The 27,435-nt window shown below is 47.0% G+C and overlaps 1 protein-coding gene across 1 annotated transcript; it reads left to right on the forward strand.

The window, feature by feature from the left end:
- Positions 1–4,004: 4,004 nt before the first annotated feature.
- LOC142774542 (gastric triacylglycerol lipase-like) lies at positions 4,005–27,311 on the forward strand. The gene is made up of 6 exons (XM_075874931.1): positions 4,005–5,995; positions 15,221–15,455; positions 19,531–19,648; positions 21,574–21,724; positions 23,264–23,359; positions 26,581–27,311. The coding sequence occupies exons 1-6, from the start codon at positions 5,960–5,962 to the stop codon at positions 26,749–26,751; spliced, it is 807 nt and encodes a 268-aa protein (XP_075731046.1). The 5' UTR covers positions 4,005–5,959; the 3' UTR covers positions 26,752–27,311.
- The last annotated feature ends 124 nt before the right edge of the window (positions 27,312–27,435 follow it).

Consider the following 27,435-nt stretch of genomic DNA (forward strand, 5'->3'; position numbering starts at 1 on the left):
GCAGCGCCGGTTTCCCATATGTTCCTCCGTTCGTGATTCATCTTTATTTTCCCCCTTTTCCTTCTTTTTTTTTACTCTTTCCATTTTTAACATCTCTATTCCATCATTTTTATTCCCCTTTCCACTGCACAGGGTAGCCAGCCGGTCTGAGAGCTGGCTAACAAGCCCATTCCTTCCGCTTATGTGTTAATCCACCTGTGTAGAAAGCTGAGACGTCCTTATAGCCCTCTCGGTGTCATGATTTATCCCACATTCATTCGCCGTATATGCATATATCATTACCCAAGCGCAGACTTTAACACGGTGTGAAGATGAATGAGCGGTGTTGGCGGCGGCGAATGTTTGCCCAGTTGCCCGGAGACCTTGTCCGAATTCGCGAGCTTGACGCGACACCGGAGCATTGAAATGGCATACGCCAACTGCCATGGTTGCCGAGAATTTTACGGCGACGTTCCACGCTGTACGCTTCAAGAGGCTGGCCATCCGTAGCTGCTGTGTGTAAGTCGCCACTGGCCTTGGGAATAATAGAAGACGTAACTTTTACGCCTAATTCAATATAGTTCACGTATAAGTGCGCGCAAAACACAGGAATGCCGTCAATATAAAGGTAACGGGGTAATCGACTTCGGGCTCATTCAGCTTAAAACGCTACGAAACGGCACACGAAATCATACCGCACTCCTCTGTTCAATACTGCACTTTCGCTTGGCACGCGAAAATCTGTTTATAGTTAGAAGCGAGAAGGAAGGGAAATGATCCTATTTCTACGAATATTCCGCTGAAGTTCACTAGAGAAGGAACGCAAGTTTCAAAGTGTGTTGTAGTTATTGGCTGTTGTAGCTAATTGTAAATTCCCTCAGCAGATTTCCTGTAGGGTCCACTGTATACCGAATCGTTCCTGATAAAAATTATTCGTGTGCCATAGCAAATGGATGATTCGATGAAAAAAAAAAAACTTAGAAATGTCCTTCGCAACCGTAGCACATACCGTAAAGAATCAAAAGTAGGCTGGTTCAGAATAAAATAAATAATAAATGATTAAATATTTCTTTGTTTCATCGCTTTGATAACACGTGCCTGGTGCCACTCTATTGTGGACCTTCGTTTTCGTTATTAGAAAGTGTACATTTCCTGTTTCATTCTCAATTGTTTGTTCATTTGTAAATTGCACTGTATGTACACTTTGCTAAAACCCTAAGCGAGGCTTTCAGTATACTCATATATATAAAATAAAATAAAATAAAATAAAACGTTTATGTTCTTATTGGCCACCATTAGCTGGGGTTCCGGCTCTTATTTCGAACCTGCCCATTTGAAGCCCAGCCTCGATGTTTTGGTCTACTTTGATTACATTTGAGACGGATGATTTATCTGAACTATACATTTCTGAGAAGAGGTCTTCTAATGCAATCACTATGCCTTTCACATCGCCCTGCTTATCTTTTAATAAGTGCATTCTAATCCTTCCTATTCGTGTCTCTCAGTTAACGAAACCAACCCACACGGCACTGGCTGAAATTCGTTACGCCATCTACGCGACATTTCACTCATCGCTTTTTGTTGTTGATGTTGATTGATTTATTGATTGGCTGAAATAACTTTACTGAGTACACGCTCTAGCACGCAGTGGGCAACATGAAAATAAAAAACAGCACAGCTGCTGTTTTTTACAGCGTTACAGCGACGCTGATGGGCACCAACAGTCCTGCAGCTGTTGCTGTATAGTTTGGTTTTACAAATGTTCCTTTTTCAAGGTAAACTGGTGTACACAAATAAAAACAAGGACACAAAAAAGGCTTGAACCTGTCCAGTCTTTTTTATGCCATATGTGTTTATTTGCGCGCACCAGTTTACCTTGAAATACGAACTCGCCTAGCGGCAGGTTTTACTGAACCACGTGTATTCTTCTTTTTATATTCTCCTCGTGTTTCTAGTGTGTGTCTTTTTGCCTCTGCTTATTTCATTCTTTCCTTCTCTCTCAGTTTATTTCGATTTCTCGGTCTTTTTGCGTTTATCTTTCTATCATACCTTTCTCTCTTACTCTCTCTCTCTCTGTCTGTGTCTTACATCCTGTTTCTTTTTCTAGCCCTTTATTTCTTTATCTCTCTTTCTTTGATTATTTCTTTAAGCAGCCTTTCCTTTCTTTCTGCCTATCGTTCTCCGTCATTCAATACTATGATTTAATTTTTCCTTTCTCTTTTTCACATCTGTCCTCGCCCTCCCTTTTCTATCCCATTCCCTTTCTATGCTATGCTATGCTATGCTATGCTATGCTATGCTATGCTATGTTATGCTATATACACCAATGCTACGCTCTTCTAGCGTACCTGGATATATAGCCGTCGCCGAAGGTGACGGCTTTCCAGGTACGCTAGAAGAGCGTAGCAGACGTCACCTTCGGGTAGCGAGCGCGTGGGTTCTAATATCACCTCGAGAATAATTCCACACTCTCCCTCTAGAACTTGTCCCTTTCTCTAACTTTACTTCTCTCTCTCCCATTTTCTATTTCATTCTAGCGCTCTGTTCTCACCTATCAGAGTTACTGCATTACTCACCGAAAAATCAGCGCGCGTGTTGTGGGAGCAAAGCAGCAGATGGAGCTGACGACGAAGAGCTAGAGTGCGTGCCGAGAGGCGCTCCTCGACGGTTTTCTGCGAACACCGAAGTTTTTACGGCTTGCTTAAACAGCTCCACTGTTAATATAGAGAGAGGATGTGATCACCTTACATTGTTACAGAGTACGCTCTATGAATAGCAGCAACGATAAAAAGCTATATACTGCGAGCAAGTTAGACAGGACACTGGCAAGCTTTCCCAGGAACGAAGAATCTCATTAAGAAGCGTCAAATCATGAAAGTCTCAAGTACAAAACACAAAATAGAACTGGCAGAGCTTTCGAAGTTGATTAATAGGCGTAAGGTATGCGCAGTAAGAAGGTATAACTTGGAGAGAATTGAACACGCTCTGAAAAACGGAGGAAGCGTCAAAGCAGTGAAGAGGAAACTTGGGATAGGCTAAAGTCGGATGTATGCACTAAGGGACAAAGAAGGCAAAATAACTACCAATATGGATAGGATAGTTAAAATAGCGGAGGAGTTTTACAGAGATCTGTACAGTAGCCGAGACAACCACGACCTTAATACTATAAGAACTAGCAGTAACCCAGATGACATCCCACCAGTAATGATAGAAGTCAGAAAAGCTTTGGAGAACATGCAAAGAGGCAAAGCTGCGGGTGAGGACCAGGTAACATCAGCTCTGCTGAAAGATGGAGAACAGATTGTGTTAGAAAAACTAGCCACCCTGTTTACGATATGTCTCCTGAAGAGAAGAGTGCCAGAGTCTTGGAAGAACGCTAACATCATCTTAATACATAAGAAAGAAGATGACAAGGACTTGAAGAATTACAGGCCGATCAGCTTGCTCTCTGTAGTATACAAGCTATTTACAAAGGTAATTGCTAACAGAGTAAAGAAAACATTAGAATTCAATCAACCAAAGGAACAAGCAGGATTTCGAACACTGCTGGCTACTCAACAATCGACCAAATTCATACTATCAATCAGGTAATAGAGAAATGCTTATAATATAACCAACCACTATAGCCTTCATAGCCTTCATAAATTAGGAGAAGGCGTTTGATTCAGTAGAAATATCAGCCGTCATGCAGACACTGTGGAATCAGGGCGTCGATGAAGTATATATAAACATCCTGGAAGAAATCTACAGGGGATAAACTGCTACCATAGTGCTTCATAAGGAAAGCAACAGAATACCAATCAAGAAGGGTGTAAGACAGGGGGACACAATCTCCCCAATGCTATTTACCGCGTGCTTACAGGAGGTTTTCAGAAGCTTAGAATGGGAACGGTTACGGATAAGAGTTAATGGAGAGTACCTTAGTAATCTGCGTTTCGCCGATGACATTGCACTGCTAAGTAACTCAGGGGACGAATTGCAACTCATGATTACGGAGTTAGACAAGAAGAGCATAAATGTGGGTCTTAAAATTAATCTACAGAAAACGATACAGAAAACGAAAGTAATGTACAACAACCTCGGAAAAGAGCAGCGTTTCGAGATAGGTAATAGTGCACTTCCAGTTGTAAAAGACTATGTCTACTTAGGGCAGGTAATAACCGCGGAGCCGAACCACGAGATTGAAGTAACTAGAAGAATAGGAATGGGGTGGAGCACGTTTGGCAAGCACTCTCAAATTATGACAGGTAGATTTCCCCGATCCCTCAAGAGGAAGGTATACAACAGCTGTATCTTGCCGGTACTTAGCTACGGAGCAGAAACCTGGAAATTTACAAAGAGGGTTCAGCTTAAATTGAGGACGACGCAGCGAGCAATGAAAAGGAAAATGGTAGGTGTAACCTTAAGAGACAAGAAGAGAGCAGAGTGGATTAGGGAACAAACGGGGGTTAAGGATATCATAGTTGAAATAAAGAAGAGAAAATGGACATGGGCCGGGCATGTAGCGCGTAGACAGGATAACCGCTGGTCAATAAGGTTAACTAACTGGATTCCCAGAGAAGGCAAGAGGATAAGGGGGAAATAGAAGGTTAGGTGGGCAGATGAGATTAAGAAGTTTGCGGGTATAAATTGGCAGCAGCAAGCACAAGACCGAGTTGACTGGCGGAACATGGGAGAGGCCTCTGTCCTGCAGCGGACGTAGTCAGGCTGATGATGATGATGACTGCGAGCAACGGATAAAATACTGCTGGCTTGAAAAAGCCGGACCACGCACCCGTGGACTAGCACGAAATGTGAATATGTTAGACAAGAACCCTTTCCATCACGGTTATTCTTAACATTAAAAAGGCCTGCATAGACTCAAGCCCGTATACGATTCCACGATCCTATCTCAAATCAGTAGATGCGAAGATGAGCAAGTTACACAATCACATATAAAGAAAGAGATATAGCTTATTTTTCACAGTGTTTCTTATTAATAGTGCACGACGGTTAGGGGCCATAGTCACGTGTACGAACACATGTAGTGCTTCCAAAAAAGCGAACATCAAAGATTATATCTAGAGTTTGCCTGCCGAAATCACTATAGCTCGTTATAAGGGACGTCATAGTGGAAGGCTCTGAAAATTTCTCGTTTTTCTTTCTTGTTTTTTTTCTTCTCATTTTTGTTGATAAATCTGTTGGTATATATTTTACAGCGTCATATCCGTGACGGAAATACGTCAGCGGAGGCGTGGTGGACGCCGGCATGAAACACTTTCGTGTTAAAAAGGACGGCAAAGAGGTTAACCAGATGCTAGGATCCAGTATTCTACCCTGTACTGGGGTTGGGGAATAGGGGGTTGAAAGAGACAGATAAAAATAAATACGAACAAAACACCGACACACACGCACACACAAAATCTATCTACTCAGAGTCATTCAGACAGGCCCTAGTTCGGACGAAACCCAGTAACGCTTGCACGGCCTTCTGTGATGATGAGTCTAGACGATGGTACAGTATGCTTTCTTCTACGCAGAAGCGGGACATCTAGCTTGTTGAGTGTATTAGAAAGATATTGTCTTTGTATGTTACATTCCAGGAAGTCGCACATGACGTGTCGAACCATCTCTTTTCCGCAGTGTACGCAGGCGGCGGTGTCCGCCATCCCTGTGCGGTACGCGTACGCACGGGCAAACACAACGCCCAGCCGTAGTCTGCACAGAACAGTAGCGTCACTCATCGGGGCTTTGTTGGAAGCCGTAAGCTTAACGTAGGATGAAGGAAGAGTAATCTTGCATGCGTGAAGTGAGGCTCATTCCACTGTGACATGGAGCATTGGCAAGCAAGCATATGCAGATTCGTTGCAGCGTCAGTTGACAGAGCAAGGTATGTGTTACACGTATACGCCCCCGATTCACGTGCAGGGATTCTGTGCTCGTGTTCCTTCTGGTGGGTGGCACGCTGTCCTCCTGGAAGACCAGAGGCGCCCGCGCTCTAATGCTGCCCAAGGACGCTGACGCTGACAGAAGCATCGTGAGTAGTGTGTCATTTATTTAGGGCACAGTTGACGCTAGCATCACTGTCTGGTGTCAATTACCGACATCATCCAGACCTGGTCATGAGAGCCCGATGGGCGGCAGCATCTCAGGGCATCCTCGTCTAATGACTACTCCCACGCCTAGGTCCAACGGTAGGATCTTGCGTTTTCACCTATTTGTGGATTCATCTATGTTTTCATAACGACTCACTCGTTGGATTTCATGCCGACCGGTTGTGCCCTCGCGATCTCCAACGTCAGCGTAGCTCTGGCCGACTGGGCTGGCTCTAGGCCATCTCCTGACGCCGATCTTTGACGACAGCGTAGCTCTGGCCTACTGGACTTGCCCAATCTCCTGACGCCGACAAGAAGTCTCGCCAGTGGTGTCGGACTCCTGCAACCGTGTCCATCTTTCCTGTCTTCTCCTTACTTCCATCATCCGCTGTCTCTACGCCTCACTCTCTCCTCTCTCTTTACCTTTTAATCATATTCTTTAAATCCCTTTTCTACCCCCATCCCTCGTGAGCTATTGTTGAGGTGTCCTCCCCTTAGAGACAGTTACGGGGCTCACATTTCTCTTCTTTTCATTTGAGATCACTCCCCCCCCCCCCCCAGGTTTTCATAACGGTGTGTGGTTGTTATGGTACCTTTTAAATATATTGCTACGGAGAGGAAGAAAAGGAAGAGGTGCGACTGACAGGCGCGCGACTGGGCCAATCAGCCATTGTGTCTCTTGCCTGTAGTTTTTACTCTGCAAATACATCTCGCTCAGAAGCAACCAACCTCGTAACATATTGGTGAGAGGTGCTGGGTAACCATCAGGCAACGGAGCTCCGCAGCGGACGTCGCATCGCCCTTCCAGCCATGGCCAATGCTCAGCCCTCCGCGTCAACGTCAGCGTCTCCGACGAACATGGCGTCGCAACCGTACGTTTTCACGCCTCTCAAGGATCCCGGTACATTCTGCGGAACCGATGGCGTCGACGTTGACGATTGGCTGGCCATGTTTGAACGAGTGAGTGTGCCGAACAGATGGGATCCCACACTTCAGTTGGCTAATGTGCTGTTCTATTTGAGAGGCACGGCCAAGGTGTGGTATGAGAACAATGAAGAAGAACTCACAAGCTGGGACCAATGCAAAGCAAAGATGCGGGAGGTGTTTGGCAAAACCGCCAGTCGGAAGATCGCCGCCAAAAAGGAATTGGCCTGCCGTGCCCAATCCCCTACGGAGTCATACCTCGCTTACATTCAAGACGTGCTGGCCCTCTGCCGAAAGGCCGAAAGCGACATGACAGAAGGTGACAAGGTGGGACATGTTCTGAAAGGGATTGCCGACGACGCGTTCAATCTCCTGATGTGCAAGGGCTGTTCCACCGTAGACGCGATCATCAAAGAGTGTCGTCAGTTCGAGCAAGTGAAAAGTCGCCGCATTCTACAAACATTCGCTCGACTCCCAAACACCGCTGCAACATCTACTTGCGAGGACCAGTCAACACCACAACGTGCATCGCCGCCGGGAGACCTTACACGCATTGTTCGTCGTGAACTGGAAGCTATGGCGCCCTCGGCGTTCTATTCGCGCAGTACCGATGCCACTCCTGTTACTGTTCCTCTTGTTCAAGCCATCGTGCGCCGGGAGCTTGAAAACATCGGAGTGCATTCCGTGTGCCATGTCACCGCGCCTAGAGTCAGCGAACGCCCTTTCGTGATGCCCTTCTCCGACCGACGGTCTTCTCCACGTACTCGCAACCCGGCTGAGTGGCGAACTGCAGATGACCGCCCTATATGTTTCAACTGCCACCGCGTTGGACATATTGCCCGTTACTGCCGCAACACATGGTCCTCGGCACATCGCGCAACGACCAATATGACCCGTTTCGACGATACCGCCCGCACCTTTCCACCTGCCGAAGAGCCCAATGCCATTGACCATTCTCGGAACACTTGGTACAGCCGCTCGCCTTCACCACGTGGGCACCAGTCTCGATCGCCGCAAACACGTCGCCCATCGTCCCGTTCGCCGCAGCCACGGCGCTTCTCGTCCCCCGTGGCTTCCGGCCGCGTTGTCTCGGAAAACTGAGAAATGCAGCCCCCGGAGGTGGTGCTGCATTGACGACTTCCGCAGCAAATCCTCTTTCCGTTCCCACCAGACGAAGTGTAATAGACGTTAAAGTAGACGGCGAACCTGTACAAGCACTTGTCGACACCGGCGCAAGCATTTCGGTCATGAGTTCAAGCCTACGCACACGTTTAAAGAAAGTTCTGACACCAGCGGCTGCACAAATGCTCCGTGTGGCCGATGGCGGCACGCCGATGGTTCTCGGTCTGTGCACTGCCCGCTTACGTATAAAGGACCACACTACTTCTGTCATTTTAGCCGTGATTGACCACTGCCCTTATGACATTATCCTAGGCCTGGACTTCTTGTCGAATCATTCTGCTCTGATCGATTGTGCTACAGGCGTTCTTCAGCTAGAGTTGCCTCAGATAGTCGCTGACCCCCCCACTGCCCCGCCGCGCCTGTGCTCTCTTCAGGATGTGCGGCTGTCAGCTCAGGCAGCCACCTTCGTCGTTTTGACCGCACAGCCCCAAGTTCCCGATGGTCAATATGTCCTCCTTCCTCTCGCCGACGTCCTCTTGAGCCGCAACATTGCCATTCCCAATACGCTTGTGACTGTTACTGACAATTGTACCTCGCTTCCACTTCTCAATTTCAGCTTGTGCCCTCAAGTGCTTCCTCGTGGCATGTTCTTGGCCAGCGTATCTAATGCTGACGAATTCGAAATAGCAGCGCTCACCACCGAGATTGATTTACTTCAGTCTCCAGTAGCGAACAGCACCTGTTCTCGGCCAGATCGTTTCTCGAAGATGATTGCACCCGACCTCAACCCTGCGCAAGCCAATGACATCCATCGCCTTCTCGCGTCATATACCGACATTTTTTCTTTCGACGACAGACCTCTAGGGCAAACATCCACTGTTCAGCACCGTATAAATACTGGTGACGCCAGTCCTATTCGCCGACGCCCCTATCGTGTCTCCCCCACTGAGCGTAGAGTTATCCAAGCAGAAGTGGACAAAATGCTCAACAAAGGTGTCATAGAACCATCAAGTAGTCCTTGGGCCTCCCCTGTCGTCCTTGTGAAGAAAAAAGATGGTACCTGGCGCTTCTGCGTTGACTATCGCCACCTAAACAAGATCACACGAAAAGACGTGTACCCGCTACCACGCATCGATGACGCGTTGGACTGCCTACACGGGGCTACATACTTCTCGTCTATAGATCTCCGGTCCGGCTACTGGCAGATTTCTGTCGATGAAATGGACCGCGAGAAGACGGCCTTCATTACACCAGATGGTTTATACCAGTTTAAGGTCATGCCTTTTGGACTATGTAACGCCCCTGCCACATTCGAACGAATGATGGACTCTCTCCTGCGTGGTTACAAGTGGTCTACTTGTCTTTGTTACCTAGACGATGTGATAGTCTTTTCATCTACTTTCGATAGCCACCTGACCCGTCTCGCTGCAATTCTCGCAGTCTTCAGAACAGCTGGGCTACAACTCAATTCCAAGAAGTGTCAATTTGGTCACCGTCAGATTGCCATTCTGGGCCATATTGTAAACGCCGATGGTGTCCAACCAGATCCCGAAAAGATCCGCGTCGTCCGTAGCTTTCCAGTGCCCCGTTCTACATCCGACGTCCGTAGCTTCGTCGGCTTATGTTCCTACTTTCGCCGTTTTGTGAAAAACTTCGCTGACGTTGCCCGGCCACTGACAGATTTGCTGAAGAAGGATACCACATTCTCATGGGGCCCTGAGCAGGCTCAAGCGTTCGCCGCTCTCATCGGCTACCTAACTACGCCCCCCATACTTGCCCACTTTAATCCTTCTGCTGCCACAGAGGTTCGCACCGACGCCAGTGGCCACGGTATCGGCGCAGTTCTCGCTCAGCGGCACCACGGTAGACAGTGCGTGATAGCTTACGCCAGTCGCCTGCTTTCTCCCCAGGAGATGAATTATTCCATCACCGAGAGAGAGTGTCTAGCTTTAGTTTGGGCCGTCGCCAAGTTTCGGCCATATTTATATGGTCGCATTTTCACTGTCGTTACGGACCACCACGCCCTCTGTTGGCTGACTTCTCTGAAGGACCCGACTGGACGTCTGGCTCGCTGGGCTCTGAGGCTTCAGGAATTTTCGTTTAGCGTCAGCTACAAGTCTGGCCGTTTGCACAAGGACGCAGACTGTCTTTCTCGATATCCGGTAGATCCTCCTGATCCCGTTGCGCCTGACCTGGAGAGCAGAGTAATGGCGTTTACAGACGTCAGCGATATGCGCATCGAACAACGACGGGATGAGTCATTGCGCACTATCATCGACGCCATCCAGTCTGACAGCCATGACGCTGAATCCCGTATGTTCGTGCTGCATGACGGCATCCTCTACCGCCGCAACGTCACCACTGAAGGCCCTGAGCTTCTGCTTGTCATCCCTCGTCATCTACGGCCTGCCATACTTCAACAACTTCACGACGCACCAACAGCGGGACACCTCGGCGTTTCCCGCACATACGACCGCGTACGACGTCGATTTTTCTGGCCTGGATTGTACCGCAGCGTACGTCGATATGTCGCCACTTGCGACCTCTGCCAGCGCCGGAAAAGACCTTCTTTGCTGCCAGCTGGATATCTTCACCCAATTGAAGTCCCCTCTGAACCATTTCATCGCGTGGGACTCGACCTTCTTGGCCCTTTTCCGACGACGACACTAGGAAATAAATGGATTGCCGTCGCCACAGATTATGCGACCCGTTACGCGATAACAAAGGCCATGCCAACCAGTTGCGCCACTGACGTCGCGGATTTTCTTCTTCATGACGTCATCTTACACCATGGTGCACCCCGACAGCTGCTTACGGACCGCGGCCGCTCTTTCCTGTCCAAAGTTGTCGATGACCTCCTTCGATCGTGTGCTACAGCCCATAAGCTATCTACCGCCTACCACCCACAAACTAATGGCCTAACTGAACGTCTCAACCGCACGCTCACAGAGATGCTTTCGATGTACGTCTCCGATGATCATCGAGACTGGGATACAACGTTGGCCTATGTGACCTTCGCATATAACTCCTCTCGACATGACACTGCGGGATTCTCGCCTTTTTATCTTTTATATGGTCGCGACCCCATATTGCCATTTGAAACCACCTTGCCTCTCGTGCCATCTCCTTCCGAGTACGCGCGCGAAGCCATTGATCGGGCTCACATGGCTCGTCAAGTTGCCCAGTCTCGCCTCACCAGGTCACAGGATATGCAAAAAGCCCGCTACGACCACCGGCATCGAAATATAACGTTTGCCCCAGGTGACCACGTGCTCCTCTGGTCACCGTGTCGCCGTGTAGGTCTCTCCGAAAAACTTTTGTCCCGATACGCCGGACCCTACCTAGTCTTACGTCAAGTTAGCGACGTAACCTACGAGATAGCGCCATTGCACTCCAATACGTCACCAAGTTCGTCACTAGTTGACATTGTCCATGTTTCGCGCTTGAAACCCTACTTCTGTCGCACTTCTCCGGACTCTCGCCGAGACGGCGCTCCAACGCCCGGGGGTCCTGCTACGGAGAGGAAGAAAAGGAAGAGGTGCGACTGACAGGCGCGCGACTGGGCCAATCAGCCATTGTGTCTCTTGCCTGTAGTTTTTACTCTGCAAATACATCTCGCTCAGAAGCAACCAACCTCGTAACAATATTACAGGGGACAGTTAGATCCGATTAAAATGACGAATCGAATCTTTGTACTCCTACACATCCTAAAAGGCTCCAGAAGCACCCCTCGTGCTTGGTGAAAAAAAAAGCGCAAAATTTGAAAGCAATCGCCGCGGTAAACATATCAGCCTCATCTCATATAGTCATATGCAGCAAGATGAACGTACAAGAGGAGGGCGATTTTGTCGCTATCTTAAGCGTCCTCTCTTTATACAAGGACAGCCCTCGCTTCCTCCGGCACTGCGTACACCACCTTTATTTCGACATCGAGCAGACTGCTTCTATTGGCGGACAGTTGCCATAAATCAAGAGCATCGTTTGGATCAGATGTGCTGCTTGCCACATGATGCCCCCACGTGCCGCGCCGCACTTTACGTTGTGCTAAAGTTGCCCAGTAGCGACACTGGGTCGCTTCGAAATCTTACTTGAAGCAAGTGGACGAGTCTGATGGCACGCGCTGAAACAGCTACTTGACCCTCGAACACCGCAGGGTAAGAAGCTGCGTGAAGTGCGGATCGCGAAAGTGAGAGCTCGTAGGCAGCCATTGGATACAACCTGCGAGTGTTGCAGACTTCCGAGAGAACGGTCCCTGCTACTGCATGATGCCGTGATTGCCGAAAAGTGAGCGTCGCAGCTGCGGTAAGAAAACTGAACTAGTGCCACCTATAAAAATATTTTCAGGCCTACTCACTGCCGCCGTGACGTCACGTTTTTTTCCGAGCGAGCGCGCGTACTGGAGGCTGTGAATCCATTTTCACCATCGTCTCCCGTTAAAAGAAAGAATTTGTGGCGAGTTTTACATGCTCAACATTTTTAGTTTGCCTTTTGCACCAATAAAAGCTTATAAAGGCGCTGGCGTAAGCGATGTATTACGCTTGAAAGCATTTGGAGATTTATATGTGAGCCATTTTTACCACGAAAAAGTCGAATAACGTGCTATCGAACGTGTGGTCAATATATAAGAGCGAAATTTGATGGACCACAAATGTGACGAAATAAATAAGGTAAATTTTATTCATTCTTTATTGCCACGCACAAGCCCACACACACACACAATCTAGAACGTGCAAAAAAAAAACTGCTCCTAACTTTAAAGGTTTCCGCAGTTTCATTTGTACTATTTCGAACATCTGTCTTCATAGACATGTAGGTATTGAGGAGCGTGTGTGCTGCTGCCCACTGTAAGAGAAAACAAAAGCTTTCGTTTCACAAACCTCTCTTTTGACCAACACAAGGAGCGGCGTATCTCTTTTGCTCTGTCCCCTCTCGCAGTGGTGCGTATACAGTCGCTCCTACAACGTAGGGCCTAGAAAAAAAAAGTTAATACTGGGTCTAGACCAAACCGTGTAGCCCCCGTGGGTGCTTCTACTGGTTTTCGGATCGGTATATTTGGTAGTGGTTCCTAAATATTCTAGCTTGAAGTAGAGCTCAAACACCTCAAAACCATTTACAAAAGCACTTTACCACAAGTGTCCACACGCATGTAAATTTCAAGGAAACATATAAGGATATATGCTAGCAGTGGCAAGACTGGCGCAAAACTATAATACCGCTGTGAAGTGGTCGGAAGACCGGCAAAAAAGCACTTTGCCCAAAACCGATAAGCAATGCAACTGCATTCCTTCCATTTTTTAAACAAAATAAACAGACGTAAAACAAGAAGCCTGCTGCGCTAATTGCCAATAGCAAAATTTTTACCGACCCTGAAAGAAAAACGCCTGTTCTGTAAACGTGCTGCCACGCGCGTTTATTATTTGAATGCCAGGGCTTACGATAACAAGTCAGAAACACACATCGCACCTTTATTTTATAGCAAGAAGTGGTGCCATTGGAACGACTTATAAATAAGTATATAGTGCGGACACACGTACCTTCGGGTCACGAAGAAAACTAATGTCGACGCCAGCTTGATGAACCACACGCTCCCATTTCGTTTTTCGGTTATCCCCAAGAAACCAGAACACTCGCAACTTCGGTCCCTCTGCCGCGACAATTTGCCACGCCGCATCGCCCAACCGTTCGGATTTGTAGCCGTACAGATTGCGAATATCCAGTGCACAAAGCGCATCGTATATCCACGCTGCAGTTCACGGACACAGAAAAACACGGTCTTTTCGCGTTGCCAACAAGCACACCAGCACGCCACTAAAACGTTCGTCAGGATTGGCAATGTCTGTGGAGCGGCGGGAGCAAGCGTAGGCACGTCTGTGCAGCGGAACTCACTGGTATAAACGGAGTGACGTCAGAGCTCACGGCAGATACAGTGATCAGACTTCAAATCATCTAGGTGGCATTGACTGAGCCCTCACATGCTCCGCAATGAGAAATTGCGCGATTATCGACAACACTAGAAAACACTGAGTCTTACAGAACCTCGAAAAGCTATAAAGGACAGTAATATGGCACCGAAAGGGATTAAAGGGACCCGAAGTTGTGGGCTCGTTCGTACATGTAACCGCTAATAATTATTCACTTTGAAACAGTGCAAAAGACACAGAAGAAAACTTAACACGAGCGCTGACAGGCAACTGAGTGATTTATTCAAACGAAACAGAAAAAGAAAAGGGAGAATAAGAGTAAAACATGCACGCGCAACCTAGGCATATGACAAGAAGACTACAAGCCTGCAACATCATCAAGTCTTATCCAAGTAAGTCAACTCGTAATGGAGCAACCCAATGGGAAGTGTACTAACACACGTGTCGCCATTTTGCAGATATCGAGAGCTATGTGAAGTTTTCGCTGTCTGGAAAAATGGGGACACGTGTTTTAGCGTTCCGTCTATTGCGTTGCTCTATTACGAGTTGACTTGTATAAAACGCAATGACAAGCCTGTTGTCTTCTTGTCATGTGCACAGGTTGCATGTCCTATTAGCGTCAAATGAAACCCGTACAGTGGCAAGACTTCGCGACAGTGTATAGCGCCCGCCGTCCACTTATCGTGGATAGGCCCACACATATGCCGAACAGGATGTGCGCGTACGTCAATGGTGATAACTGGACAATGTGCACTACCATAGCGAATGCTTGCCGCTGTTCGGGTTTCATTTCACGCTGATAGTACGGAGGTCTTCATAGGACGCGTGTGAACAGGTTTGCTGTGATTATCGTAAATTCAACCAGAATGCAAAATTTTTCATGAATAAATGAACTGTGAATAAAAAAGAAATCATGTGCCTTAGGAGAACCTAAACGAAAGTGTGGAAAAGTAACAAAGATTATTTAAAGGCAACTTCTGCAATTCGCATCTCGCTTTTTCAGCACAAACCATGACTGCAAACAAAAGCAAGCTCTAGTAAAAACTTTGCCTCGTGCAACATTCCCCTTTCGTCCTTCTACAAGATTCCTTCTTATTTTCACAGAAGCACAGAAAAGCACATCCCGTTGCTTATGCACCATACACTGCGATGCGTACAAAACATTCAACTGCAACCTTTGTTGGTCACGCCTCTGCGCAGGAAGAGCTGATCGAAGACCGTGGCTACCCCGTGGAATCCCGGAAAATAGTGACAGACGACGGCTACGTACTCGGCCTCTACAGGATACCTCGAGGCAGGTTGGAGACTGAAGAGACCACAACTGGTTCGCCTTACCTTGAATGTGACGGTGCCAGCAGAACCCCCCTGCTCCTCGTGCACGGACTGCTTAGCTCGGCCACCACGTGGGTGACCAATTATGCAGACCAGAGCCTCGGTACGATAACGACTATACTTCGAAAACCTTTGGTTGGGTGAGTTGGTTCCCGATTGCGCGAAAAAAAAAAACACAAGACAGGACACGGGACAGGACACAACGAGCAACGGATTTATTTGAAGAAATACGCGTATATCATTCGCAGTGCGTGCTCAAGAAACTCAGATGCATTCCCTTGGATGCACCATTTAACGCGAAGATCAAACATCGTCACCGACGGCGTCATCCCTAGTGATGACTCCTAAAACTTAATTCGAGCGCTAACACACGGCATACTCTCACACACACTCAGGCATCAACCACGCACAACGCTCACTTCCAATTGATTTATTCATAGCACGAAGGCTTGAATACGTACTTGTGGCACATGCGCACATTGACATAAAAAAGGTCAACAGCACACACTATCACGACATACAATTTCACCCTCTCACAGCCTATAACTGATAAACTCAAATGATGCGCATACGACGATGATGGTCATCATGAACAAACTTTATTCAACCAGGACAAAGATCCTCCTCCCCTTTTTAAAGGAGGAAAGGGGGGGGGGAGCACCCTAGACGACGGCCGTGATCCCGTGGGTCCTGGCGGCGTCTTCAGCCGCCGTATTAAGCGGTCTTGCAATTGCGGTCGGCACTGGGGAGCGTAGCCTTCCATCCACTCCCGTCTGGGAATTCGCCCTTCAAGAGGACCTGCAGGCATGCCCACAGCATGCGGCTCTTTGCACTTGTGCGAATGCAGTTCCGGCACGCAGCTGTTCATCGCACTCATGGCCACGTTGCGGCAAAGAGTAACAGGTTTATAGTTGCAGCTACCTAAACACCTAAGCCTCCCCCCCCCCCCCCAAAAAAAAAACCGTTACACTTATCGTGTTTCCAAAAAAAAAAAAACATGTTGCATTTACAGTTACCGAGAAAAAGTAACATCGTTACTTTTTCGTTACCATACAAAGTTAGACGTGAATTACATGTAGGATGACTGCCAGTTGGGCATGTTGGTATAAGTTCATGATAAAACAAGAGCCGAAAAGTACCCCCTACTTTCCGCGGATCATCGTTTGATGACCCAGAAAACTGGCTGGAGACCTATAGTATAGGACTGACTCGCCTCCTTGAACAGCTCGGACCCCGGCGAAAAGTTGCACCGCGTTTACTTTAACCTGAAAGACGCCGCGGAGACGTGGTTCGAGAAACGGGAACCCTCGCTATAGGAACCTGGGATCGCTTTGAGATGACGCTCCGGAGCGCCTACACGAGCGTCGTCCGCAAGGAACGTGCGGCTAGTGCCTTGGAGACACGTGTGCAACTTCCCAACGAAAACGCGAGTATCTTCGTTGAAGAGATGACCCGGCTGTTCCACCACGCCAACCCCTGCGTGACCGAGGAGCAGAAAGTGACCTTCCTCATGAGGGGTGTGAAGCAAGAACTCTTCGCCGGATTAATCAGAAGCCCGCCGAAGAAGGTCGCTGAATTCGCCTCGGAAGCATCTACAACTGAGAAGACGCTCGAGATGCGGACACGGCAATACAGCCGAAGCTTCTCGGCTACAAGCTACGCCGACATCTAAGCACTAGGAACCACTGACCTGCGTGAGACGATCCGAGCGATCGTGCAAGAGGAGCTGCGAAATTGCTACCTTCAGCGGAGCCTCAAGTTGACTGCATTGCAGACTTCGCACGCCATTTGATCACACAATCGCTGGGCGGCTCTCAGCTTCCACAGCCGCAAGTGCAAGCCATGAATTATGCTGCAGCAGCCCACCGTCAGGCCCCTCCTCCACTCCTACGCCAAGACGCCGCATTGCCGCAGTTTCGCCGCTAGACAACACCACCGCTCCCACCGGAAAGGTTTGGAAATGGTTATCATTTACGCTAGCCGATCGCTATCCGAGGCCGAGGCCAATTATTCCACAACAGAAAACAAGTGCCTTGCCATCATCTGGGCAGCGTCAAAGTTTCACCCTTACCTCTACGGCAGGGCTTTCAAAGTGGTGAGTGACCAAGCCCTGTCTGCACTCTTAAAAAAAGGCAGTGCTACTTACTAACTTTGAGGTAGTAAATTGTTGTCACAACATTCACTACCTAGGTAGTAACTGCAGGTAGTATACCACAGACGTTTACTACCTTAGAAGCAACCAGAGGTAGTAAATGTCTGTGGTCTACCACCTACAGTTACTACTCATGTAGGCAATGTTGTGACAACAATTTACTACCTCAAAGTTAGTAAGTAGCACTGCCTTTTTTTAAGAGTGTTGATATAGCTAACTTGACTTCAAGAATTCGACATTGCCTGAAGATAACACTCCGACGCCCACTGGCTGTCTCGCGCCCCCGTCTATCCACCACCGCAAGACGACCAGGCTGATGTGTGCTTCTTAGGAACCATAAGTGCCGACGATTTCGCCGAGTGACAGTAAGCCGACCCGGAACTGGGAGCCTAGGGAAATACCTCGAGAGACGGACCACAGTCGTCTCACAACTATTCAAGCGAAGACTGGCGTCATTTAAAAAAAAAAAATCAACGTCCTCTTAAAAGAAGAACTTCTCTCCGGCCCGAGCCAGCGATCTCATTGTTGTACCTTCGGCAATGCGACCAGAAATTCTTCAGGCTCTACACGACGACCCTACGGCTGGACAGCTCGGACTTTCCCGCACGCTAACAAGAGTACAAGAAAAGTACTACTGGCCGCGCCTTGTCGCCGACGTGTCTCGCTGCGTAAGGAGGTGCCGAGACTGTCAGCGACAAAAGACACCGCCCACAAAACCAGCAGGCTTTCTCCAGCCAATCGACTGTACCCGGCGACTGTTTCAGCAGATCGGGATGGACCTCCTGGGGCCGTTTCCGAAATGGAATTCCGGAAGCAAATGGAGCCACCGTTACAATCTCCAACGTAGCTTCGTGGAACACCAGCCTGGTGACCACGTTTGGGTGTGGACGCCGATACACCGACGTGGACTCGGTGAAAAATCTTCTGCGACGGCACTTCGGACCATACAGGGTATAAACGTCACGGCCCAGTCGACTACGAGATTGTCCCCGAAGACATTACTAACTCTGAACAGCGCCGTGCACGACCTGAAGTAGCCCATGTCGTCCGCCTGAAGCCATTTCATGCGCGCCAATGAACCTGAGGATTGTATCTTCGTTTTGTAGCTGTGCTTTATTGCTTGTACTGATAGTTTATTTTCTTACTTTATTATTGTGCTTTCATTTTTTGTTAAGGCATCGGGATGCCCCGCCGCGGTGGTCTAGTGGCTAAGATAATCGGCTGCTGGCAGGTCGCGGGATCGAATCCCGACTGCGGCGGCTGCAGCGGCTGCATTTTCGATTGAGGCAAAAATGTTGTAGGTCCGTGTGCTCAGATTTGAGTGCATGTTAAAGAACCCCATGTGCTCGAAATTTCCGGAGCCCTCCACCACGGTGTCTCTCATAATCATATGGTGGTTTTGAGACGTTAGACCCCACATATCAATCAATTAAGGCATCGGGACGACGGTGTTTTCAGAGGGGGGCACTGCTACCTTCCTTAAGTTTTGTTATCGCCCCATTATACTGTTAGTAGTTCTAAGCGGACACCACGCCTGAAGTGTTCGAGAAGGTTCAGTACTGTAGAAGATCGTTTTGTTGAAATTACGTCCACTTCTCGAGCATTACAGATTATTCTGTAACCTACGCGGTCGCTAGCGAATGACAGAATATTCGACGGCGTGAATGCGTATTAAAGCCGACGCGCTTCTCAGTTAATGGACGGACGACGCTCAGTTCGCCCCTATCAGAGTCAATGCGTACTGCTGTAATCTGACTCTTCGTTGACTGGCCACAAATTCGGCCTAATAAACAATTCGATCTTCGAGCTACAGTCTGCTCCCTTCGTCGACGTCACAGCCCTGTGACGATATTGCACAGCGCGCTTCTTTTATTCGGTGACCACTGTACAGCAGTCACGTTACAAGTACAATCACGAGCAGGGTTGTAGCCTCGTGATGAATTCCTGACCGACTCACTGTTAGTTATTCCAACTCCATTCCACCACAAGCAGGGACAATGTGGTGACTGTGGTCGCTTGACCGCAGGATACGTGCTGGCCGATGCCGGCTACGACGTCTGGCTCGGCAATCTCCGCGGAAGCACTCTCTCCCGCAAGCACGTGAAGATCAGCCCGGACAATAACGCCAGTTTCTGGGACTTCACGTGAGTGCAGACTTGGCTTAAGTGCGGAGCGCTTTAGGGATACGGGCTGTCGTATGCTGTCGTGTGTTGACGTCATCGCTTGGCATAATGTTCCATGTGATGATGATGATGATGATGATGATGATCATGACCTTCAGCTTTGCTGGCACTCGCCCACAAAGGGGGATGTGTAGCATTTTGAGCGCGCTCGCGCCTAGTAGACGTCTTCTTCCTCTTGTTCTTGGAGCGCCTTGATGATCACTCATTATCATCAGCAAACAAATGTAACTAGTTTGCAAGGCATAAGGCAGGTAAAACTACGTATAAAAATAGAAAAAGAGTGGAAGCAAACGCAACGTAGCGGGATAAAGGGAAACAAAATTGGGGGGCCCTTAAGCTTTGCCTTTAAGAGTTCTACGCGGTAGCGATATTCTGTTCCTAGTGCGTTAAACACTTAGTGTGTGAAATCTTTTCAAACTTGCCATGCACCCAATACGTGGGTGCATGGTCTTAAGGGTGAAGTAACGTGTGTGCCTTTTGTAGTGGGTGACTGGTTTTAACTATGAAGCCATTATGATAATCCTATGTTCTGACGCCCCAGGGTAATGTACACTTGAACCACGCATTGCTACTGCCATAATTCATGTTGTATTGTTAAACATTTATATAGGACACGTGTGTTTGTAAAAGCAAGAAAGTTACTTTCAGTGCATTTCCAAGCAGAGGGAGTGATTTTCACTGTATTCGCAAGCCGAGGCATGGCTGTGTGATAGAACAGCCGCGTTCCACACAAAAGACCCGAGTTCGATCCCCATTCGGACTCAAACGACCCGGATTCAATCCCCAATCAGATCCAGAATATTTGCATATCTTTCGATTTTTCGGTCATGCAAACAATTTTTCGCTCATAACCAGCGACGCCAACGCCGCAATCTTGCGAAAGGAGCTCTTTGACGCTATCGCGCAAAAATAGAGAGACAGGAAGAAATATATAGAATTACAAAGAGAAAGAAAAGGAAGGGAGGAGGAAAGAAAGAAAAAAGCGAAGAAGGCTGCCCAGCTCTACGCTTTCTTGAGGCTTGGCACCACTAGTAGCTGCTTTATTTTCTTGTGTAAAGGTTTCAACAAAATGAGTCCAGACAATGTCGTACTCATTCAATGATCTCATTTATGTTTCAAGGCGAAAGCCTTGAAACATAAAGCGAAAATTCAGATCGGCGTTAATACGAGTGACGCAAAACAAAAAACGTCACGTGACGACCTCACCACATGAAGTCATGACGTCACAAGTCAGCAAAATTTGGGACGCCATCATGGTGTCACAAGTTTTGCAGAGTTGTGACGACACTTGATCACGTTATAACACACAACATCGACACTTCATCAAAGGTGTGCCGATAACGAAGGCAACGCGAAGCCACGTTATAAAGGCGTGGAAAGCTACAACGGCATAGTGTGGCGTTACGTCACATGACGTCACGCTACACTTTATAATGACGTCACAAAATTTAGCGATCTGTGTCGTCATTATGCCGTCGTATGTGGACGAAATCACATTATGATTATTTGCATCACTGGTACCTGACGCCACGAGGGCTCTCTCCGACGTCCGTCAAGTTTCCTGTAAGATTGAAGGCATCTAAGGCTTTCGCCTAAAAAATAAAGCGATAAACATGCATGGCAATATTTTGCAAGCTCTTGCGACAATGTTTCGGGCCCCCCGTTTAATGCACTACGTTGTTTCACTATTCTGTAATTACGTATTTCGGATTAAATTCGTTTACAGGGTGGATTGGGGGGGAAGGGGCAAAAAAAGACAGCCGGTGTGCTAATACATTGCGAGGAAAACTGGAGATGGAAAATGCATTCCCATAGTGACAAGTGGCTGTACTGACTTGATGTAGAAGATAATGTGTTCAGTCGTGATCTAACCTGTGCGAACTCAGGTTCGATCAGATGATCGAATACGACGTTCCTGCCATGATCGACTACGTCCTCCGAGAGACCGGCTGCTCCAGACTTGGCTACATCGGCCACTCCCAGGGGTCGCTCATCATGTTCGGCTTACTGTCGTCGGTGCCAGCCTACAATGAAAAGGTACACGCGCGTTATCAGCAATCGCAATGTGAAATAGGATAAGCACGATATTCTACACAGAAAAAAAAATACCGACAAGCGCTGACGTTCAAGTAAACTTTCTTTTATTGAACGCGAAAGGAAAATATATACAGAAAATTAAAAAAAATACAGTAAGGGATGACAAGATTTCACGGCATGATTACACGTTCTCTTACAAGAACGATAATTCTTTTGTTGACAGACAAACAGATGCTGTTGACGAACCGTCTAGCACTATGTGGCAGGCTTCAGTGATTTCACGAGTGCGATAGTCCTGATTTCTGCCAACGCCCCACCGCGGTGGTCTAGTGGCTAAAGTACTCGGCTGCTGACCCGCAGGTCGCGGGTTCAAATCCCGGCTGCGGCGGCTGCATTTCCGATGGAAACGGAAATGTTGTAGGCACATGTGCTCAGATTTGGGTGCACGTTAAAGAACCCCAGGTGGTTGAAATTACCGGAGCCCTCCACTACGGCGTCTTTCATAATCATTTTGGGCGTTAAACCCCACATATCAATCTAATACGCTTAACAGAGATTATGAAGTAACGATGTATTTTCCGATCGGGCGGGTCATCGCAATTATGCGCTTTCGAAGACTAGTCCGTTCAGTGGTGCGACGAGAGGCCGTCGCACTGTACCTGTCGTTTATTGTATTTTATACTGCGACTACTTTACTTTACTTTCACTTACTCTCTTTTCAAGCGTACACATGGGGAGTGTCATGACTTTGACATACATGAACACAATCTGTTCAAACTACCACTGGTAGTCGGGTAACAGAGGAAAGCTGATGCCTGTGCCTCCCCCCCCCCCCCCCATAAAAAATATTTGGCTACGCCCCTAATTTGTATTGAGCCACTTCGGCCCCCCGTCGAGTATACGTGCGACCTTACATTTGACTGTTGAAAGCCATATTACGCATCGACAAAGGGAAAACACTAGAAAGACGTCATAGATAAACTATTTTCTTTGAGACTGTTCCAGCTGATAAAGAAAAATGGGTTATAAATGATGTCACAGCGCTGTAAAGACAGGATGTGAAAGATGACGGTATGGTGGTTTGTTTAATAAGTATTGGAGGGTTTGCATGGTGACACTCTCAGCAAGTCATCCTAGCTGGCTATGAAGGTATGCACTTGTGCACGGCAGATACAGAACATACACAAAACACACGACAACGCTAAACAGGTTGTTTAGATAAGCAATCCATGTTCCTAAGAAAGTTCAACCATTTTCTCGTTAGACAGAATGCACTAGATGCAGAGGCAGCACTTTTTCACGATAAAAACACGTCATAATTCATGACACGGCCACCTTTGGTGAATATTGAGTCCGGACCGTAAGTCTTTTGATTCTAGATTAAGTATTTCAAGAAAGTGAGGCTAAATGTGCTATGGGTTCCCGTATAATAAACAGAGGCTTCAATGTGGACGCAATCCGTTTGATGTCCCACAATTCGGTATATTGTATTGGAAACACTAAACTGGCTTGGCGCTGAAGTGACGCACTTTTATGCAGGTGGGCCTCTTTGTGGCGCTGGCCCCGGTGACCACACCGGTTCACGCGATTATAATTGCAAGGCAGCACTTGTTAGCTCTTTCCGACAGACCAATAGTGAGTATCTCCGGCTCTATATTTGTACTTGGATTAATTATTTGAAGGTTACAGCTTAGAAGAATTTACCAGGACAAAATAAACTCAAGCAGAATAACTGACTTCATGTCCCGAATAGTGATTGTTCCGAAAAACTGGCGGCTTCATATTGCTGGTTGATCGCTGGACTTTTCTTCGTAGTAGCGAGAATCCAATATTCTTAACCGAAGTCACAAAACAGTTCTTGCAACGCATGTGACGTACAGCTTGCTTGCTTTTTGCACAGTGAACATATTGTGAATGAGGTACGTGTGAAGTGTTCGCGAATAGGTCGCTTGCACATATTGCTCTATTGAAATTAGTGAAAACACGGAGTATACTTAATTTAGAGCTACAATTTTTCCAGGTAGATAATTGGAAGAGACATTCGTCCAGCAGTGGAGATAAAATTGGCTGATGTAGGTAGTAAATGTGCACATGGTAGTAAATGCGCGACAGAACGTTGACGACCCACGTAGTAAGTGCAGGTAGTAACAGCCAAGTTGCTGTTCGTAACCGCCACGCGTGTTTGTAAAGCATGAAAGTTGCTTTCACTGCATTTCCGAGCAGAGGAAGTTATTTTCACTGTGTGCACAAGCAGAGGCATGGCTGTGCCGTAGAACACTAACTTGCCAGGCAAACGACCCTGGTTCGATTCCCACCAAGACTCAGAATTTTTTTTATCTTATTTGCATATTTAACGATTTTTCGCTCACAACTAACGACGCCGCCACGGAGGCCTACGCCGGAATTTCTGCGAAACGAGCTCTGTCGATTTCGCGTTATTAAATAATGAAAATCTCCGGGTCCGAGTGGGCATCGAACCTAGGCCGTCTCCGTGGTAACCAGGTGCTCTGCCACAGAGCCACAAGATTTGTGGAAACTGCCTTGAAAAAAAAAAAACACTAAATGAATTGCAACAGAATCGAAAGTTGATCTAGTTGGATATGCATGGCATAATTGTGATCTAAGCGCGAATAAAAAAAAAACGCGAAGGCAAGCACTTGTCCCGTGTTCCTTTGTGCTTTTTGTGCGTTTAAATCCCAGTTACACTAAATGAACGTCATCTAGTGCATGTCGCGGGATCGAATGCCAGATGCGACGGCTGCATTTTCGACGGAGCCGGCAATGCTGCATACCATATGACCGTGTGCTCAGCTTTGAGTGCACGTTAAAGAACCCCAGGGGGTGGAAATTTCCAGAGCCTTCCACTACGGCATCTCTCTTAATCATATGGTGGTTTTGGGACGTTAAACCCCCCATATCAATCAATGCCATCTAGTGGATGGAGTATTCTTAATGCATCATATGTTGCATGACAGATGCGTAGAATCGTGCCACGCATACAAATATGCGAGTTGAGCAACTATAGTGGACGTTCAAAGGGTGCACCCATTACAAAACGCTCAGCCATATTTACCCATTGTCATCAGCAAAATCATCAAAGTGAAACGCTGCGTAATGTTCGCCGTGTTGCCTTCGTAGTGGGCCTTTCGCTGATTCGCCAAAGAAATAATTGGCACCGTATCTGCATGTTTCACTGCAAACGTCGTCGAAAGACGATAGTCTTGGGTCTGGAGGGAGTGAACAAAACGTTTATTCGATGTTCTGTGCGAAAAAATCTGTGAATTGTGTTCTAGAGGCGCTGCGTTAGTGTCTCGATCCGTGCAGCGAAGGCGAACGAGCGCATTGAGGCACGTTACACACGAGCGCTGTCTGGCAGTTATCTTTGAAAACAAAGGATGGCTAACGCGCCTGCCTCGGAGGCGATAAAATGTACAACGCAGAGCGACTGGCAGGTGCCACCACCATGTCGTCTTAGCAAAGCGTTGGAAACACTTGCATTTTTGAGCATCGCATTGCATTGTTAGAGCAGCGTGATAAACGCTATGGTCCTTGAATTACTTATGTATGCCTTCTCTAGTATCAAGACACACATACAAAATATTGGCGTGTTGTTGTGGTGCCTCAGATATGCGCAATAATTGCTTTTTAATTGGCAATCGCACAAGTATAAATGCAATATGCGCAATAATTGCTTTTTAATTGACTATCGCACAAGTATGAACGCTGAAGTTCGATCAATATTGGTGGGCGCTGCGGATGAGGTTGACCATTTGGGGTATCGTTACGGCGGACAAACAGACAAAGGTACAGACAGACTAAAATTTTTGCGTCGAAGTACTCCAAGAGAGTATCGTAATTAAGGCATTGTGGCCACTTAACAAATGTGCTTGCGATAGGCGTTCGCTTCCTTGCGGCAAGGTTAGGTCCCACACCGAGAACTGAAGCCGTTCAGAAGGCAAGGCGCACAAAGCCAGACATTATCTTGAAGGCGAAGCTCAGCCCAATTCTTTACTTTATGTGTGTCTCATGTTGTCGTGTTTATAGGGTACAACTTTATCATTAAAGCGAGATCCTTACATGCCTCATCAAACAGGAAATTTTACCGTCGGCGGCGACCATTCCGAAGAAGTTCAAAAAAGTTTGTTGTTTTTTTTTCTTTAAAAACAAAGCCGAAACACTGCATCAAACGAAGCCACAAGTGCGATTAGCCGCCCGCAAATACGAAGACTCGGCAAATCCGTGTACTACCCATCATTCCCGTGCTCGCTTAATGATCGCAGCGCCAAAGTCTCTGCTAATTAATGTTAGGGAACTCTATGGGATATGGGGCTTGGCTACGAAGAGAAAAGAAAGATTACGACGTGCGATCGCTGCCCACGCCTCCAGTCAGCTCTTCAGCATGCAAACCCGTGTTCTGTTATGACGACTTCTACCATTAAAACATCACCGTTTGACTACATTCTCATTTGTCTTGAACATGTATGCTAATTTTATGCACACCCGCTGAAATATTTAATTGCGCAATTTAATGATTGAGTTGTGATTGTTGTAGTTACTTTGTACTCCGGATGTACGCTTTGTATATAGAGGCCTGATTATTAAATAAATAAATAAATATATAAATAAATAAATAAATAAATAAATAAATAAATAAATAAATAAATAAATAAATAAAGTTGCCAATGTCGACTACCGTTGGCTGACTTCTTGAAATTGTTGGCTTGTGCGGGCGAACGATGGTTCTTGTCAACCAAAGTTACCATATGTTGGTTAATTTATGTGATTGAAGATATCGCATACGCACTAAGCTCATGCTTAAATTCATTCTTTATCTCTATGCACGGGGTGGTATGAAGATCCGCCGCACGGTGCTTAGGATTGGCGAAGTAGGCGGGCGAAGAAACCCCCTCTATGAGAAGATCGCGGACAAGCCCTGTCGTATGCAGGAGTCACTGTCATTTTGCGAGTCCATGTGGAGCACCATTTTTGGGCCGTCCGTCATGTTGAACGCGGCAAGTAAAAATTAACCACTTCTTGAAGTTCGGAATTAAAAAAATTAAAAATATATGGTATTTTTCTTTCATACAGAAAGAGGAGTAAGAGTTAAAGGCCGTATGGCCTGACAGAGGCTCTTACTCATATGTGCATTCGACATGCGTGCACATGGTTTTGATTACATTAATACAGCAACCAAACAATTCAATTAATTATGCATGTACATTACTTTAACTGCAAATAAAGCAATACAGGTAGACATCATGCAAACACTTGATGAAAACAAGCGTATCACAGAAACACTTTAAGAATATTTACCTATATGCATTAAATTATGAGCATTCAAAATGCAACGCCAACCAGCAAAAAAATCTAAAACACGTATATGTGGTGTACACAAAAAAGTTAATGAGATTGATTTTATCGATAATTTATCGTAGTTTCAGACAAATTGTTAAAGCGGGGTGCATAAAATGTATGTGATGCTCAACAATGTTGAATAGGCGCGGTATTTGATATTAAAGTACCCTAGATCCATAGTTACGTACCAAAACCATGATACGAATATGAAGCACGTCGCACACAAAATTGTCTTCAGAAATGATCCCTACATGCGATATATAGGCGGCACCGAATAAGCGGCACCAGGTGAAGCCAGGTCTCGCCCCTAAAATTTCGCGGGAACTTTAAATCCACGCTGAGAGTTTGCACAAAGC

This window comes from Rhipicephalus microplus, chromosome 10, assembly GCF_043290135.1.
Source record: "Rhipicephalus microplus isolate Deutch F79 chromosome 10, USDA_Rmic, whole genome shotgun sequence".
Lineage (NCBI taxonomy): Eukaryota > Metazoa > Arthropoda > Arachnida > Ixodida > Ixodidae > Rhipicephalus > Rhipicephalus microplus.

Excerpts from the sequence above, each read along its gene's own strand:
- LOC142774542 (XM_075874931.1), top strand. The coding sequence starts at position 5,960 with ATGCTGCCCAAGGACGCTGACGCTGACAGAAGCATC. Across the intron at positions 5,996-15,220 it reads CTGACGCTGACAGAAGCATC|GAAGAGCTGATCGAAGACCG; the intron begins GTGAGTAGTGTG and ends GCCTCTGCGCAG. Across the intron at positions 21,725-23,263 it reads TGCCAGCCTACAATGAAAAG|GTGGGCCTCTTTGTGGCGCT; the intron begins GTACACGCGCGT and ends ACTTTTATGCAG.